Source organism: Ascaphus truei, chromosome 4 (assembly GCF_040206685.1).
Source record: "Ascaphus truei isolate aAscTru1 chromosome 4, aAscTru1.hap1, whole genome shotgun sequence".
Lineage (NCBI taxonomy): Eukaryota > Metazoa > Chordata > Amphibia > Anura > Ascaphidae > Ascaphus > Ascaphus truei.
In genome coordinates, this window is record NC_134486.1 from 132,444,629 (window position 1) to 132,462,993 (window position 18,365).

General features: G+C 44.6%; 1 protein-coding gene across 1 annotated transcript in view; it reads left to right on the top strand.

Moving 5' to 3' along the window:
• TTC27 (tetratricopeptide repeat domain 27) overlaps window positions 1-18,365 on the top strand; it is a 401,980-nt gene that overhangs the window by 234,022 nt on the left and 149,593 nt on the right. The window contains exon 8 of the mRNA XM_075594976.1: window positions 2,122-2,235. Coding sequence (XP_075451091.1) covers window positions 2,122-2,235 — 114 coding nt within the window. The remainder of the gene's footprint in view (window positions 1-2,121; window positions 2,236-18,365) is intronic.

An 18,365-nucleotide genomic window follows, 5' to 3' on the forward strand; every position in this document is an offset into this window, starting at 1 on the left:
CACAAACAACAGCTGAAGACAGCTGCAGTAAAGGCCTGGCAAAGCATCACAAAGGAGGAAACCCAGCGTTTGGTGATGTCCATGCGTTCCAGACTTCAAGCAGTTATTGCCTGCAAAGGATTCTTGACAAAGTATTAAAAATTAACATTTTATTTATGATTGTGTTAATTTGTCCAATTACATTTGAGCCCCATGAAATAAAGGGACTGTGTATGAAAATGGTTGCAATTCCTAAACGTTTCATACAATATTTTTGTTCAACCCCTTGAATTAAAGCTGAAAGTCTGCACTTCTATTGCATCTCGGTTGTTTCATTTCAAATCCATTGTGGTGGCGTACAGAGCCAAAATTATGAAAATTGTGTCAGTGTCCAATTATTTCCGGACCTAACTGTAAATATAGATGTAATGGCGCGTCTGAGACAGATGCAGTGTAAGGCCGAGTCCCCACTGGTGCTGAACGCGCTCATGCTTGGGTTAACATTAATGATTTTAGTGTAAGTTTAGTGATTTATCTTATTGGAGAAGCGAAACAGCCGCGACCAAACGGCCTTCACCGCTGTAATAGCGCGTCTGAGACAGACGAAACCTAAGGAACACCAACCCTCTCTAATAGCTTTAGTGGTTAGGGTATAGGCTTGGAGTAAAGGATTTTTGGGTAAGGGGTTAAGGTTTTTAGGGTAGTGGAAGTGTTACTATTAAGGGTTAACATTAATGGGTTTTAGTGTAAGTTTAGTGACTTATCTTATTGGAGAAGTGAAACAGCCGCGACCAAACGGCCTTCACTGCTGTAATAGCGTGTCTGAGACAGATGCAGGGAAAGGAACCCCAACCCTCTCTTATAGCGAGTCTGAGATCCGATGCATTATAAGGAACCCCAACCCTCTCTAATAACACGTCTGAGACCAGATGCATTGCAAGGAACCCCAACCCTCTCTAATAGCATGTATGAGATCAGATGTATTGTACATTTTCTATATTTGGTACAGTTTTCAAATGACCTGAAAAATCCAGGACTGGACTTAGGGCCAGGAGGCCGCCTTGGGTCCCACGCCTTCGGGGCCCCCCTCCTCCAGCTCCCCCCTCCGGTCGGGCAGAAATAGGATCTCGGCACCGACAGGAGGTGGGAGAGGAGGAAGCACAGGGCCCCTGGACCTGCAGAGAGGGGTTTCTGTGTGTGTGTGTGTGTGTGTGTGTGTGTGTCTCTTTCTCTGTCTGTGTTGACTTGATAGAGGGGTCTTACCTTTTCTGGAGAAGGCCACCTCCTGTAGTGTCACGTTACCAGGGTGACTGATGTATGACGCCGCGTTGCCATGGCAATGTGGCGGCACATGCTGCCAGAGGAGGGCCGTCAAGGTAAGTCCCCTTACAGGGTGGCCCCCTGCTGCCAGCATGTCGCCTTGGGCCCACCCAGGGAACCACTGTTAAAAAACACTGGTTGTACTTACACTTTTATTATACAAAAATTGTTGCTTTGATGCATGCAGACCAAAAACAACCGTTTTTGTATAATAAGAGTGTAACTTTTGGTATTCCATTTTTTTAAGTGCCCAGACCGTTGTAAAAGCCATTTGTCAAAACTCACTTTCTTGGAGCCAGAAACATATCTCCAAAGCTGTCAGATCTTTAAGGCAAGTTGTCCCTTTCTCTCTCTGCTTATTTATACGAGTGGAGCTTCCATCCTTTGCAGCTGTAATCTTTGTATTATTTTTGTCAGCATGTCTGTATTGTAGAGATGTGTGTAGCTTGCACTATCTAAAAGTAATGTAACGCCATAAACGTTTTTTTTAAAGCCGATTCATTGAAACTCAAACACACATTACATGTGTCTGAAGTAATTAATATATCTCCACTTTCTCACTTTAGTACAGAATAATGTTGTCAAACCCCATACTGTTGTCCATTCCATCATACAGTACATCCTGAAATGTAACAAATATCATTAAAAATGGGATACAATTTGGAGACCGCTACACTCGCTTAATTGTGGTAATCGATGGCACAAAACACTGATGGAGATTTTTTTTTTTTAAACCTGTACTGTGGAACAAGCTTGTAATGCTTTTTAGGTCTTGCGTTGGTTGACCATTCTAAGGAGTAATGCTGGTTTTTCTATTTGCAGTGTTTGCTCTCACAACCTAAATTTTGGGCCCTGCAGACCACCGTCCTCTTCCTAAGGACCAAATTGGAGAAAGGAAGCACTCGCCGTGTAGAACGCGCTATGATGCAAACGCAGGTAAGGTTGTCCTCATACAAATAAAATTAGTTAAATAGTTCTTTGCATGATAACACCTCTAGCTGTTTGTTTGTATGTGTGCACAAGTCTTGCTTCTTATCTTTCTTGATTTTATGCTAATTCTATTTTATTATTTTTTTACACCTTTTGTTAGATGCTTTTAATAACTAAAGATTATTTTGTTAACTTGTAAAATGTGGAAGTTTTAACTTTTTTTTTTTATACAAACTTTTTTTTCCCCATTTATATTCTGCAGATATGACATTGGGTAGTAGATTAGAAATATTGTATGATGGCTAATAGCTAATAGCTTTTGCACCTGTGTGTTAGATAACTTCTTTTAAATAAAATAATTAGACTTTTTTTTATATATGTGGGGATCCGGAAAATCCAAATCCAAATTGGTGCAATATAAACATATACATATATCAATGTCCTATTTTAAGAAGAATTAAACCGAAAGCGAAATAGGTTGTTTTTGGCATTGTCTTCCATAGGTATCTGTATAAATGTAATTTGCAGATGGTTTGTTACAGTATTTTGACTATTGTATAATATTGTGAGTCTGTTTTTGTGTATGTTTGCCAAACCACTGGTCAATCAATTGTGGGTTGAGAGTCTGAAGACGTTGATCATACACAATGCCGGGCAATGTAGATATCCCAGACCACACACTAAAGAAGTTAACATCGGTTTCTATTGCGTGTTTATGCTAGACCAGGAAATAAAAACATCACTTTTGGGTACTTTGGCATTTCTCAGACATCTCCAACCCTGTCTTTCCCCATTATCACTTCGCTTTCACTGCAGCCAGGGATTCTGGGTGATGGTATGCAAATGAGCACTCAGTGTGTCACTTTCTGCTTCTTGTCCATTGTAATATAGAGCCCTATAAGCTTATGCCTGCTGTATCACACAGCTTTTCAGCACAGCTTGGGTTAAATCGTTGCATTGCCAATAAACTTACTCACAGACTGCTAGACCTGTCATTTCTGCACTTTGCAGCAGTAAAACATATTTAACACCCCTTCTTGAGAGATGCATCTTCTTTTGTGACACAGCCCTGCGACCATATTGGTTTGATATGTGATACTGGATTCTTCAGCTAAGGCCCAGCTGGTTTCTGATATAAACCCCTTGTTTGAATTCTCTTTAAGAATGTTGTTTTGTCTGGAGCTTTTTGTTTGGCAAACATGCAGCAGTCTATGTATATTAAACGACATCTTTATAGCCATGTTGTATAGATCATGCATTAGAAACATTTGGCAAAATCTCAATGCATATTGAAAGCATTACATTGTTTCTAGAGTGTCATTGAACTGTTTTCTTTCTATTCTGTGCCAGCGTCTCTGACGTTCTGGTCATTGCCTCGGCATGTATAAGTCTGCTGCTTTTTGTCTGTTTTGGTGGAAACAAATGACTCTGCCCAGCAATTACAAAATGTAATCATGTTATATTTCGGTGAGTTAGTGACACAATGAATGATTGAGTAGGTGTCCTCTTATGTGGTGTGCTGTCTTTTATGTTATTCAGCAAGTGTAAATTAAACATGTCACTGTTTACCTAGATTGCATTACAGCATGCGTTGTAGTTTGCTTCATAGCCCAAATTGCTTGTTAAACATAATAAATAAATACGTTCTCCGCACAGGCATGTAAAAGCTCTCGTGAATTATCTGTCAATATTCTGCAGCCTTAATCCATCACAGATATAACCAGCGTTTTTCCGTTTCCTGCGTTTTAAGGTTTATACATCTTAGCGAGGACAAGGGAGTACAGTACATGCCGGTAGCGTAGATAGACCCATTCCATAATAAACCCTTCACTCTACTGTTCTGTACAGTATGACTACAGCCTGCCCTAGTTCATTCTTCTGACTTGTGAAGCTGTTGGCGGCTTCTTGCAAACTAGACACGGAATAATAAGCAGTAATGAGCATCATACGGTTTTAGTCACTTGTTTCAGAGGATTCTAGTGACATTTTTTGATGGACCAACATGAATATAATATACTAGCCGTACCCAGCGTAACATACGCCGATTTGTAGGAGATCTGAAAGGTTATTAATTAAACATTACTCTTTGTTTTCGCCCGGGTTGGATTAGGAAAGATCCCCAGCAGCAAGGAGGTGAGAAAAGGATATACGGTGGTGCTTTTTATTGAGGGGTGTAGAAGTTGTTGGGAAAGGTGTGTTCATAATGATGCAGTATATAGGCACAAGCATAGGTGGAGGGAAAGAGAGATGAAGAAATGTGGATAGGAGGAGAGTGGGGAAGTTGGAGGGAACGGAAAAGTTTACAAAGGAATGAGGAAACCGCAAATAGTGAGGACATGATGAGATGCAGGGAGAGAGATAGGAGAGAGATGAGGAGTTGGAAGTGAAAGAGCAAGTGTATAAATCGGGCTTGGGAGGGCAGTGTAGCACTGAAGGTTAAACAGCAGCTTTAGGCTGCGCTTATAGTGCTGGCGACGGCGACATGACTGATGACGTCACCCGTCGCCATTGCGAAAGATCAATTTCAAACTTAGGCGACGTCCCTGACAACAAGGCCAGTGACGTCAGAAAAGGGGGAGGGCAGAGGGACGGAGAAGCTCCTGATTGGCCGCAAGGGGAGACCGTCAAAGAAAAAATCAAATATCAGTGACTACCAGATTTTTGGAAGCACTGTCGCTCCGTCGCTTTGTTGCCAACGCATGCACTATAAGCGCGGCCTAAGAAAGTAAGTCTTTAGACATGAAAAAAAATTGTAAAAGCATTTAGAACTTCTCACAGTTACCGGGTTGATGATGAAGTGCAATTCTTGTGTTCTTCCTCCAGTTCAACTCCAATTTGAACCCACAGACACTTTATATGTGACACTTAAAATGTTACACAGCCAATGTGCAGTCTCATTGACTGTCCCTGGGTGAGTGACAGGCCGATCAGCCTATCACAGAGGGATGTGCAGACATTCTTGGAGAAATATATATATTTATATACATTTTTTTTTTTTTTTTTGTTATGCCTGAACTTTTGAGATTACAGCATGTCTCTACATAAAGGACTACATATTTTTGGACATCATTTCTGATGACAATATGTTGTGATTACTTATTACCAGTTATAAGCAACTTTTCTGGATCAGTAATTTCTTGTATTCTTCCTGGAGAATGAAGAGGGCAGAAATATGCCAGGCCTAAAATCAGAAATACAGAAATAGACATCAGAAAATAAGTTCATGAACTTATTACAATAGATTTTCTGTAACTGATGGAAACTAAAAACTACTGTACAGCTTCTAGAACTTCTAAAGATGAACCAGATTATTTTTCCGTTATCAAAGACTGCATTAGTATGAACTTTTTCAGGAATGGTGAATCTGTCATCGTATTGATAGCCAGTGAGGCTGAAAGGGAAGTTTCTCTTTAAGCGTGCCTCCATAGGGTGGTAACCATTGGCAGTAGCACTGTTTGATCCAAGCTGATGATAGAATGGGAAGTGCTAAACACATCCTGTTCTTCCGTTTGAACACTACTTAAAGCAGCAACTCCCATAAAACTTGTTTTAGTGGTACAAGCTAAAACTGGGAGACCCCTGGGGCGGAACTGGGGCACTTTTGTATTATTCGGGCACAGTCTCTGTCGGCTGAAGCCATGTATATGACGTTCAGTTTTGTCAAATATAAAAAGTAAAAGATAATAGAAAGTAAGCAAGAGACTAGTAGAGCATCTACTGTATAATAGTGTTCGTTGGAACATGGCAATTCATATCATTGTCAAATAAATTGACGTGGGAAATGAGCACAGGACGCAGCATCCAGTGAGTACATAGGGGAATGTTGCATGTCACAATGACGTTTCCCAACTTCCTTGTCTCTCTAGCAATGATGTCGCTCATGGCCATTGGGATAACCCATTATACCTGGAAATTGATGGATGCATACAGTAGTTCAAGTACAACAAAACTGACTTTGTGACTTAGCTGCTAGCATTGAACCTATTTGCTGCCCGATGGACCTGCAACGCAGTGTGAAACGGTGTATTACTGGCACTTCTGGTGGTATACTAGATAACGGCTTGCTGATTTATTTCGCAACCATGGTAGCAAGCAGTAGATTACAGCATGGTTCATTGAGGTAATATTATTTAATTTTATGTAGCTCGGTTACAGCTAAATATGGGGGCTGACAATGAAACTGACGTTCATGACACAATTGCTGTGGGCTCTCGAGACCAATATTCTCTAGATATTCTGTATAATACTCCATATACATTTTACAGTGTGCTAATTTAGCAATTTCTAAAATGTAAAAGGTGGCCTTTAGTGCAGGAAGTAAACCTCACGCCCCCTCCCCCCTTCCATCACAAAGAAGGGGGGGAAAGCGTTCCAATGAATTTTAGTTTTATATTTCTATACCCGTTTAAAAACAGAGCGGCTGTGAAGGGTACTCACTTAAACAAGTGCATTACTGCTAGGTCATATAGGGATTGCAGAATACTGTAGATGTATTGTTGCTAAACAAATTATCAACTAGACAAAAAGTTGGGTTTCCAGCGAATCAAGCAAAAGCAGTCACATTTATTATGATAGGAAGCCAATGTCAACTTGCAGGATCAAAACTTCACACGTGTGTATGTTTCTGTGTGTGTGTGTGTGTGTGTGTGTGTGTGTGTGTGTATATATATGTATGTATGTGTATACACATTTTCTGCCGTAAAACTCTGTTTGCGTGCTGGGGCCATATGTATACATCTCTATTCACCTTGGGGTGATAGAGGTTCACCCTGCTTCCGTGCACCAATTCATTTTACTTGTTAATTTATCACTGACGTGGAGTGCTACCTAACAGACACATACTTTTTTTTAAGTAGGGTGTGATATTTGACAGTAGATAAGAAATGGGCAGACTTGGTGGGTCAAGTTGTTCTTATCTGCCGTCAAATTCTGTTTGTATGTTTAAAGCAGCAGTGCCACCTCCTCAGCCTAGTTTATGGTACTGTAAGTGGCTAATTGGGCAGCACTTTAGGAAGACACCCAGGCCATAGCACTTCATAGCATGGGCTTGGCTGAAGGAAACTGGAAACATTTGGAGCTCAATTTCGAGGTGAGACTTAATTAGTTAGAAAAAAAATATTCTGGAACATGCTAAAATAACTAACACTGTGGGTTCTGCTGCCAAGTAGAGTGGTGTTTGTCTTTTCCATTTTTGGCCCAAATACCCATCTAAAGTTACAGAGAGAAACATAGTTCAATTACATCCAGGTAATTTAAGGACGTAAATTCACTGGAGAGGCAAAAAGTGGTATGTACGGGAACGCAGCAATAAGTAAAATACCATTTGATTCTTTTGGCTGTTTTTCTGACTGCCACTAAAGTTTCCAAGATTTGCAGCAATTGGCAGGAAATCCAACTTACTAGTTTAATTTAACAATAGTACCAGTGACCACACAAAGCTGTCTCAATTGTATATTACTACACAAATAAGGAGAAATGTGTGTATGTAAAATAATGCAATATTTGGGGCACACACATTTACGCAACTGTGCCAAGAATGCGCTGGAAGATGAATTATGATAGAAGATCGGTTAATAAATACTGGAAACAATGCCAAACATTTGAAAATTACTTTCATATTTAATGCACTAATTCCGCGAAAAAAAGAAAAATAATTACTTTATAAGCAGTACAATCTCATCTCATATGTTTTTACATTTGTTAAAATATATATATTGCCAATGCCCTAATTTCAATTGTATAGAAACCGTAACATACTGTACACACCGTCCTTTCAAAAATAATCATTTAAAAAAAAAACCTGCATTTAATCGTCCTGCCATGCACTGGACGAATGCAATTAAAATAATTTCTCCTGTATCTGAATCCAGGATTGCTCTACCTGTTAGATGCATGTATATGCAGTTCCTTAGCCATACTACACTTATTTGTAAGTGGAAGAGGACATTCTGATTTCAATGACTTTATCCCTTTGTTCAACTATCCCAGTGAGGGTGAGTGTGCATTCTTAGGCTGCGCTTATAGTGCCGTCGCGTCAAAACAAATGTATTGTCTATGTGACACTATAAGCGCACGCGACGGCGACAAAGCGACGGAACGACAGTGCTACCAGAAATCTGGTAGTCACTGATATTTGATTTTTTTCGGCGACGGTCTCCCCTTGCGGCCAATCGGGAGCTTCTTCCCTCCCCTTTTATGATGTCATCCAGCGACGTCGCTTAAACTTCCAAATACAACTCACGGCGAAGGGTGATGTCATCAGTCGCGCTGCCGTTGCCGGCTGTATAAGCGCAGCCTAAGGCTGCGTCCATAGAAGGACAAGCAGCGCTGAGCCGTGCGAACGCTCCGCGCTGAGCCCCGGCATCCTCAATGAGGATGTCTTTAGAGGGGGCTCACGCGAGCGTCCGCAGGCGTGCTGAGGAGTTGGATTTTTCAGCGACAGCCAAGCAGTTTTTCAGCGCGCTGTCGGCTGAAAAGATCCAATCAGCGCGAAGCAGTGTCAACGTCACGGCGCCGTGACGTTGATGTCAGTGCGTCGCGGTCTATTGGCCCAGCGATGTCATTGCCCCGCCTCCCGATCGCGCCCGCTGGCTCGCCTGCATGTGCATGAAATCGCACAGCTTCAGCAGGCGAGCCTCAGCGTCAGCGCTGTTCAGCACTGCTCCCCCCCTCTATGGACGCAGCCTTAGGAGACAGATTTATAATTTGGTGGCTGTATCAAGTGCAACAAAATGCTGTTTTGCTATTGATGACTTGTTCATGTTATTTCTCTTAAATTAATATATTATCGGTTATCTGTATAGCGCCAACATATTCTGCAGTGTAGTAGAGTGGGGCTACAGAGATTTTGATAATTATATAAACGGTTACATACAAAAAGCTAATGAGGACCCTGATCGTGAGAATTTACAATCTAGAGGGAATAAGGGAAATGTTGGAACCAAAGGTAAAGTGTCTGCTCATTGTGGGATGGAGTGTGCCTCGGGTGGAGTTTGGTCTAGCCACACAGCTGGTATCAATAGGGTTGGCAGGGAGGGTGTGCTAGATGAGCTTCCTTGAAAAGGAAGTTTTTCAATGACTGAAAGCATGGGAAGTCTGATGGTACAAGGTAGGGAACTCCAGAGAGCGGGGACAGCACGGGAGAAGTCTTGTAGGCGGGAATGAGAGGAGGGCTGAGAGGTAAAGGGGGGGGGGGCGCAGTATCATGGAGAGCTTTACAAGTCAGAGCTAGGGTTTTAAATTTGATTCTGGAAGATATGGGAAGCCAATGTAGGGACTTGCGTAGTGGAGCGATGAGTGAGGTAGATTAGTCTGGCAGCAACATTTTGGATTGATTGGAGTTAGGATAGGCGGTTAAGGGGAATGACAACTAAGAGAAGATTGCAGTAGTCAAGGCGGAACCGGATGAGTGAATTAGGATTGTAGTTGCATCATGAGTGAAGAGGGCGTATCCTGGCATTTTTTCGAAGGTTTAGGTGGCAGGACGTTTTTAGGGACTGAATGTGAGGAATTAGAGATCAGTCAAAGATGATCCCTAGACAGTGGGCTTGAGGTATTGATGAGATATTTATATTATTGACAGTGAAGGAGAGTTTGGGTTTAGATGTGACAGTGGAAGGTGGTAAAGAGTATTAATTCTGTTTTGGACGTGTTAAGCTTCAATTAACGGTGGGACATCTACGAGGAGATTGCAGAGAGACAGTTGGTGATGAGGGGTCAGGGGAAGAGAGGTAAATTTGGGTATCATCATCATGGAAATGTTACTGAAAGCCAAAAGATTGTATTAATTTACCACGAGAAGAGGTGTACAGTGGGAAGTGTAGATGAAGTGAGAGTGAATGTGGTGCTCAGTAATCAGATACGGTTCCGTTTGCAAGGTATATGCAGCATAATTTCCAGATAAGGATGGAGTGTCCACAAAGTAATAATTCAATAGAACTGGGAGGGATATGTGTCTAGTGGTGTCCACGTGACAACCACTCAAATTGACACATTAATAAACACCCAACCAGTATGAATACATAAAATAATATCCAGTGTATTAAGGAAATATAACAAGGTACTGCGGCCCTTTACCTGTATACTCCCAGGGACAATGAGATATCTGCGACGTGCAGTCCAACCTGGTGAGTAATCCAGAGAGCAGCAGGTGTCGATAGAGCATAGCCAGGGGTATCCAACCTCTAGTTTCAAGAAGGAAAAAGTTTCCAGGCAACTCCAAAATTAGATTAATTGATCAAATTTATTGCAGGCTAGTAGACAATAAAAATGGACTACATAAACGCACCAACGCGTTTCATGCAACAGCACTTTATCTAGATGTGATAAAGTGCTGTTGCATGAAACGCGTAGGTGCGTTCATGTAGTCCATTTTTATTGTCTACTAGCCTGCAATAAATTTGATCAATTAATCTAATTTTGGAGTTGCCTGGATACTTTTTCCTTCTTGAAACTAGAGGTTGGATCCTCCTGGCTGTGCTCTATCGACACCTGCTGCTCTTGAGAAGTGTAGATGGCCTTAGGACAGTGGCTTGTTGAATCCCGACAGAAAGATGGATTGAAGAGGAGACACCGGAGAAGGAAACACTGAAGGAGCAGTTGGAATGGGTAGGATGTGAACCAGGAGAAGGCTGTGTTAACGGAGTTTAATGGATTGGAGACTGTTCAGGAGAATGGTGTGATCGACAGTGTTAATGGTATCAGAGAGAACCAGGAGAATTAGTAAGGAGAAGTGTCCCTTAGATTTAGCTGTGAGTAGATAATTGGCAACTTTTATGAGGGAATAGAATCAAGGGGGCAGGTTGTAGAAGACCACATCCTCCATCACGGAATATGAGCAGCATATGGATTTAGGAGTACATGTAGAGATGTCATGTCTGATTAACTTATTCTGGTCTGTTTAGTGGATAGTAAAATCTCGGGCCATATGTTTAGATCTGGTGCAGGTGTAGCTGCGCGGAGAATGGAGTTAAAGGTGGCGGGGAGGCATCTAGGGTTCGAAGACAGATTTTGTATGAGTGAAGAAAAGCAGATTTGCTTTGGCAAGGAATAGTGCAGTGTTACAGGGAGAGATTATGAATTCATACTGGAGGAAGGCTAGTTTAGAGCGGGATTTCCAGTAACGTTCTTCAATGTGTGAGCACTTTTCGACGTAGCGAGTAAAGTATGTGTGTCATGGTTGTGGCTTTTATTGTCGGGTGTGACGTGTAGTGAAAGGACATTTTGGCTAAGTGTACTGTCCTATAGAGCGGTTGCTAGGTCAGAACAGGAAAGGGTAGAGATGGGAAAGAGCAGAGGTTGTAAAGATGCAGGGTCTAGAGCATGCAGGTTTCTGTATGTGCATTGTGAATGGAGGTGTTTTGGGGGGTGGTGCAGAGGGTTGAGTGAGGCTAAAACCTAGGAGGTGATGGTCAGAGTGACTGAAGGGCGTTTTGGGTTAGACAGCAGCAGCGGGAGAAACCTAGATCAAGGAAGTGTACATTGCAGTGAGTAGTAGAGGTTGTCCACTGGGAGAGGCCATAGGAGGTGGTTAAATAAATAAGATGGGTATCTGGAGTGGCATTGGGATTGTTAATAAGTATGTTAGTCTCCCAGGATTACAGTAGGTGTCTCGGAAGTGAGAAAGCTGAGCGTCAAAGTTGTCAAGAAATTGAGATGTAGGTTCCGGATGGTGATAGATGACTGCAATACGGGGCGGAAAGGGGGAAAAGAGACTGATAGTGTGGACTTCGAAGAATGAATGGGGGGGGGGGGGGGGGATATGTCATAGAATGTGCAACCTGGGGAAAGTAGTATGCCAACGCCTCTGTCCTGTCTGTTCCCTGGTCTGGGGTGTGGCTTAGGGAGAGAGCAGCAGGAGGGTCAGTGTCTATGAGGGGGTGAGCCAGGTTTCTGTAATAGCTAGAAGATTGGCAATGAATAAGACATGTATTACAGTACGTTTCCTGCAGACAGATTGTACATTGCATAGGGCACAGGAAAAGGGAAGGGAGCGGGAAATGGGGATGAGGTTGGAGGGATTGGCAGTGCGTGGTAAGAGGGAGACATTGGGGTATGGTGTGGGATGTGAAAGGATTGGTATGTAGATAGGGCCAGGATTAGGGGGCATGCCGCCACAGAGTAGGAGTAATAGCAAGGAGAGGAAGAGAGAGTAAGATATGGAGTTACTGGTTTATTTTTTTATTTTTTTGCAGTGTCATGTGAGAAGCAGGGGAAGTAGATGGCTGCAGAAAGAGGCGAATGACAGTAGAGAGTGGGAAATTAGGAAGGAGGGTTTGAAGATGAAAGTGTGGGAGCTAGGGGTAGAGCCAAAAGTGCAGTAGCGGGAGAAGAAGTACGGAAGAGCAGAGCAAAGGAGTAGGGTAAAGCTGAGGTCGCTGAAGTCATTTCTTAGCATGAAGTTGTAGTGTTTCCAGTTGGCATTGCAGTGCATAGGCAGTAAATGGTGTGCACTTAGGCTGCTGCCAAAAACATGCATCATTAGGCAGTGGCAGGGTATGTTAAGAGGTTGCAGAGGGAATAGGAGGATGGGATAGGCAAGAGAAGAAGGTGTGAGGAGTGTGAGCAAATAAGGAGAAGTGTTGGGAGAGCCTGTGAGTGGGGGAGGGTGCAATCTTAACACGTGTAGAATATCAGTGAGAGGTGAGCTCACCAAAAAATGGCCAGTAATAGCCTCATGCAGATAAAGTTGCTAAAGAATCCAGGGAGACTGAAGTTCATCTCATGTCTAACTCCTGTATAATTCTTCTAGACACTTAAAGCAGAAGTTCAAGCAATATCCTACGTGTTTTTTTATTTTTTATTTTATTTTTTAATAAATCAGTTCTGTACTATGAGAAAATACTTGTAGCATTTAAAAAAAAATTTAAAGACATTTTTTAATGTTTCTAATGTAGGAAGCATTTCTAAAGTGACAGCCCCTTCCCCTTCTGATAGGCTCTGGTTCTTGAGCCCTGCCCTCTCTCTAGCAGTGCACCAATTCAATCTAGTAGCTGCCCAGTCAATCATATTCTAGGACTACATTGCCCAGAATGCTGTGCAAGAACTGAATTAAATAGCCCTGAGCAAGCGATCGATTACAGGAGAACGGATCGATCGGCAGCTTAGCTAATCACTTGTCAGTGTGCAGATTGTATTGATGCACAAATTGAATGGAAATATATATATATATATATATATATATATATATATATATATATTTTTTTTTTTTTTTTTTTTTTTTTAAACGGCAGCTTGAGCTGCAGCTTTAAAGTGTTCCCATTTTAAAGTGATATGCCTGGCCCTTGCTATTATATGCGTCTGAGTGTTTACACATGCACAGAATGTAATATAAGTGAACCACAAGTAATTTGAATTTCGGATGAATGAACTGCAGCTTGTAAAACATAATAGTGGTTAGGTACCTGATTTAATTTGTAACCTTTGAAGTGATTTATAAGACCTCCAGAGGGGGCAATAGAATAAACAATGATAAGAGAGTAGAGACTAGAACTGTTTTCGTCAAGATTTTGGAAATTCAAGAATCGGGCAATTTTTCTGGATTGTACTGTACCTGCAAAGAGCTTTGCATTAAAATATAACATGACTGGGTGGCAAAAATTGTTATGGAAGATAGAGAACGTAACATGGGATAAACACGTGAAGTTTCAATGCATTAAAGTTTGCATCTCTAATCAATGTTGTTGTTTTTTTTTTTTTTTTTTTTTTTTTGGTATGGAACAAAATACCCAAATTTGAGGTGACATGACATTTGCTGCTTACTCCATTTGACTCTATTTGGTGCAAGAGAAGTGTTTATAATGTGACAGAGTAAATGTAGGCAGTTTGATGCATGTCTCCACACAGTGCAGAAATCACTTTCATCATGAAAGAATGTGTGTAATGTATAAGGCTGGGGCCATGGTACCGCAGACCATGCGGAAGCTTCCGCACACTGAGCGGACAGGCTGCCTTAAGGCAGTGTTCGTGTCCTTGCGGTGTGCGTGCACGCGGGAGGGGGCGCGTGTTGTGCAAGTTATCAGTTCAAACTGATTTCTTGGCGCAACAAGTCGGTCACGTGAGTGGTTCGCCCAATGAGGGCGAACCAGCTCCGTGACGCCCCTAAGTACGCCCCCCATGGCCCGTCCACCATGGCCAGGTAAGCGCCCGCTCACTGACCAGCCTCGGCACGGGCGCAGGCACCATGGCCCCAGCCTTAGAGTAGTACAAAGATTTTGTATTTCAGCTCCTCCTTCCTGTCAGACATGTAACACTGAACCTGAGCAAAACATTGACATGATTGTCAAATGGACACAGATCTTCCATAGTCATTTATACTTTTAGTGTTATCTCTTCGCAGTAAGAGATTCCTTTATCTGCATTGTTACTTTTATGTGTTGTGATGTTATCTTTATTATTCTCATGAATGTGTTTTAAAGTGGCAAAATATGTAGCATGTCTTCCATTACTGAATTGAAGCAGGGTGGTCTCTGGAGCTGAACCGTGTTAATTTCAGCTCTGGGGAGCCCCCTGCTTTCAGAGATACTTGCCACCGTGGGGCTGCAAGTACAGCTAAACCCCGTTATAACGCGGTCCTTGGGATCCACAACCCCAAGACCGCGTTAGAACAGGGGTCGCGTTAAAATTTCACCGGTATCAGCTCTCGAGCCTCCTCATTACAGATTTAATTCTCCTCCATTTTGCCACCTTAGCAGTGCTCTCCTCTTCCTGCTGCCCACGTGCTCATATCTCTCTGCTCTGCTCATCTCTCTGCCCGTTTTTTTTTTTTTTTTCAAACATTCAATTCAATGCTTTATTGACTATAGATACACAATTAAACATTAATACATTTTGTACAAAACACATGCAGGGATTGAACTCGGGACCTTTTGATACCAATGCCTTGCCTCTACACCATAGGCTTGGTGTGACAAGACATAACCTATAAATATATTTATCCTCTACAACACATTGCCACAGAGTACATGTCAACGTTAAATCTTAAGTCTATTTCAGATATTTATGACATCACACAGCTTCTGTGGTGCAGAGGTAGAACTCTTAACCAACATATGAAAGGGTCCTGGGTTCAATTCCTGTGTGATATAGTATATTATTATTATTTTAATTATATTGTATAACTAGCTGAGAGACCCGGCGTTGCCCGGGATGTAATTTTGGGGGGGCGTACGACAGGATTAGGCTTCCCCCCCCCCTTGACAGCTAGGTGGGTGACTGAGTTGACTGAGTATGTGGGTGACTGGGTGGGTGTGTGACACTTGACTGAGTGGGTGGGTGGGTGACTGAGTGGGTGGGTGACTTTGGGTCGGTTTGACTTTGGGTCGGTGGGTGGGTGACTTTGGGTCGGTGGGTGGGTGACTTTGGGTCGGTGGGTGGGTGACTTTGGGTCGGTTTGACTTTGGGTCGGTGGGTGTGTGACTTTGGGTCGGTGGGTGTGTGACTTTGGGTCGATGGGTGGGTGACTTTGGGTCGGTTTGACTTTGGGTCGGTGGGTGGGTGACTTTGGGTCGGTGGGTGACTTTGGGTCGGTGGTTGGGTGGGTGAGTTGGGTCGGTGGGTGGGTGAGTGGGAGACTGACTGGGTGGGTGAGTGGGAGACTGACTGGGTGGGTGAATGGGTGACTGGGTGGGTGGGTGACTGACTGGGTGGGTGGGTGGGTGGGTGACTGACTGGGTGGGTGAGTGACTGGGTGGGTGAGTGGGTGACTGACTGGGTGGGTGAGTGGGTGACTGACTGGGTGGGTGAGTGGGTGACTGACTGACTGGGTGGGTGAGTGGGTGACTGACTGACTGGGTGGGTGAGTGGGTGACTGACTGACTGGGTGGGTGAGTGGGTGACTGACTGGGTGGGTGAGTGGGTGACTGACTGGGTGGGTGAGTGGGTGACTGACTGGGTGGGTGAGTGGGTGACTGACTGACTGAATGGGTGGGTGACTGACTGAGTGGGTGGGTGACTGACTGAGTGGGTAGGTGACTGAGTGAGTGGGTGGGTGGGTGACTGAGTGGGTGGATGAGTGGGTGACTGACTGACTGAATGGGTGGGTGACTGGGTGACTGACTGAATGGGTTACTGGGTGACTGAATGGGTGGGTGACTGAGTGGGTGGGTGACTGAGTGGGTGGGTGACTGAGTGGGTGACTGAGTGAGTGGGTGACTGAGTGGGTGGGTGGGTGACTGAGTGGGTGGGTGGGTGACTGGGTGAAAGTGACTGGGTGGGTGACTGGGTGGGTGACTGAGTGGGTGACTGGGTGGGTGTGTGGGTGGGTGACTGAGTGGGTGGGTGACTGAGTGAGTGGGTGGGTGACTAAGTGAGTTTTTGGGTGACTAAGTGAGTGGGTGGGGGGGTTACTGAGTGGGTGGGTGACTGAGTGGGTGGGTGACTGAGTGAGTGGGTGGGTGGGTGACTGGGTGGGTGACTGGGTGGGTGAAAGTGACTGGGTGGGTGTGTGGGTGACTGGGTGACAGTGCGTGGGTGGGAGACGGTGTGTGACTTACCTTGACCCCGTGGCATCTGGCTGGGGCAGGAGGTGAGTTCGGGAAGCTGGGGGGGGGGGGGGCAGGAGTCCCGCGCCGCGCTTCCCCTCTCCGGTAGTGGCGCACGTGATGGGGAGTCCCGCGCCGCGCTTCCCCTCTCCGGTAGCGGCGCACGTGATGGGGAGTCCCGCGCCGCGCTTCCCCTCTCCGGTAGCGTCACACGTGATGGGGAGTCCTGCGCCGCGCTTCCCCTCTCCGGTAGCGGCGCACGTGATGGGGAGTCCCGCGCCGCGCTTCCCCTCTCCGGTAGCGTCACACGTGATGGGGAGTCCTGCGCCGCGCTTCCCCTCTCCGGTAGCGGCGCACGTGATGGGGAGAGCAGGAGGCCCGGGCCGCGCTTCCCCTCTCCGGTAGCGGCGCACGTGAGGGGGAGAGCAGGAGGGCCGCGCTGCGAGGGGGGAGGAGCCTGGAGTTTGCTGCTGAGCAGCAGGGCCGCGCTTCCTCCGCGGCGCACGGTGAGGGTGATGGTGCGGCTGGGGATGTTGCGGAGCGTGGGGATTTGGGTGAGGTGGGGAGGGGGGAGAGAGTGAGGGGCACCGGGAGAGGAGGGGCACCGGGAGAGGAGGGGGGGGTGTGGAAGGTGAGCTGCGGTCCAACTGACGGGGGAGAGTGTGTGTCCCTGTGTGTGTCCCTGTGTGTGTGTGTGTCCCTGTGTGTGTGTGTGTCCCTGTGTGTGTGTGTCCCTGTGTGTGTGTGTCCCTGTGTGTGTGTGTCCCTGTGTGTGTGTGTGTCCCTGTGTGTGTGTGTCCCTGTGTGTGTGTGTCCCTGTGTGTGTGTGTCCCTGTGTGTCCTTTGGCCCGTCACTCCGCCTCAGGCCAATGAGAGGTTTGCGGGGGCGGACCAAGGGACCAATGAGATTTCCCCTAGGGACACCGGACATCCAGGCAGGCAGGCAGGCAGGCATACAGTGCTTTCACTAATATAGTATAAGATTTATAAATAATATGCTAGGCACACAGTCGCTTGGCTGCAGATACCGGTACCCCCTACGGAGGTAATTATCTTTGGAACAGGGGGTCCCCAGAGCTGAAATTAACGCAGTTCAGCTCCAGGGACCCCCTGCTTCACTCCTGTAATATTAATAAAAATATATATTTTCAAATCACAAAGTGCTACATGTTTTGCTGCATTAAAGTGTCTATATTTTACTACTTCATAGCAGCATATACATGATTGGGGCTTTATAAATATCTTTATTTTTATTTTTTGTTTTAAATATTTTTTTATTGGAGAAGCATATAATAAACATCATCCAGAGACATTAAAATCAGAAACATACAAAAATACTTTCCAATTACATATTGAGTTGAGAAAACAGTGCTGTACTTTTATGTTGAAGCCTAGTTTTATCTGTACATTTTGAGGTGTGTACGTGAGTTCCAGCTAGTGGGGGGGGGGGGGGGGAGATCTACTAGCACTTTTGAGTTAGTGCACTTATATGAAGGGCATGAAAAGTGGGAAGAAAGAGCGAAGGAACTGAAGGGGGGTGAGGAGGGGCGGTGTTCCCCCACGTCCGCCTTAGCCTACCCATTTATTGTCAGATAAGATCCTCTTGTTATTTAAAGTATCCCATTAATCTTTGGGGAGGTTGTGTTCAAAGTCTTC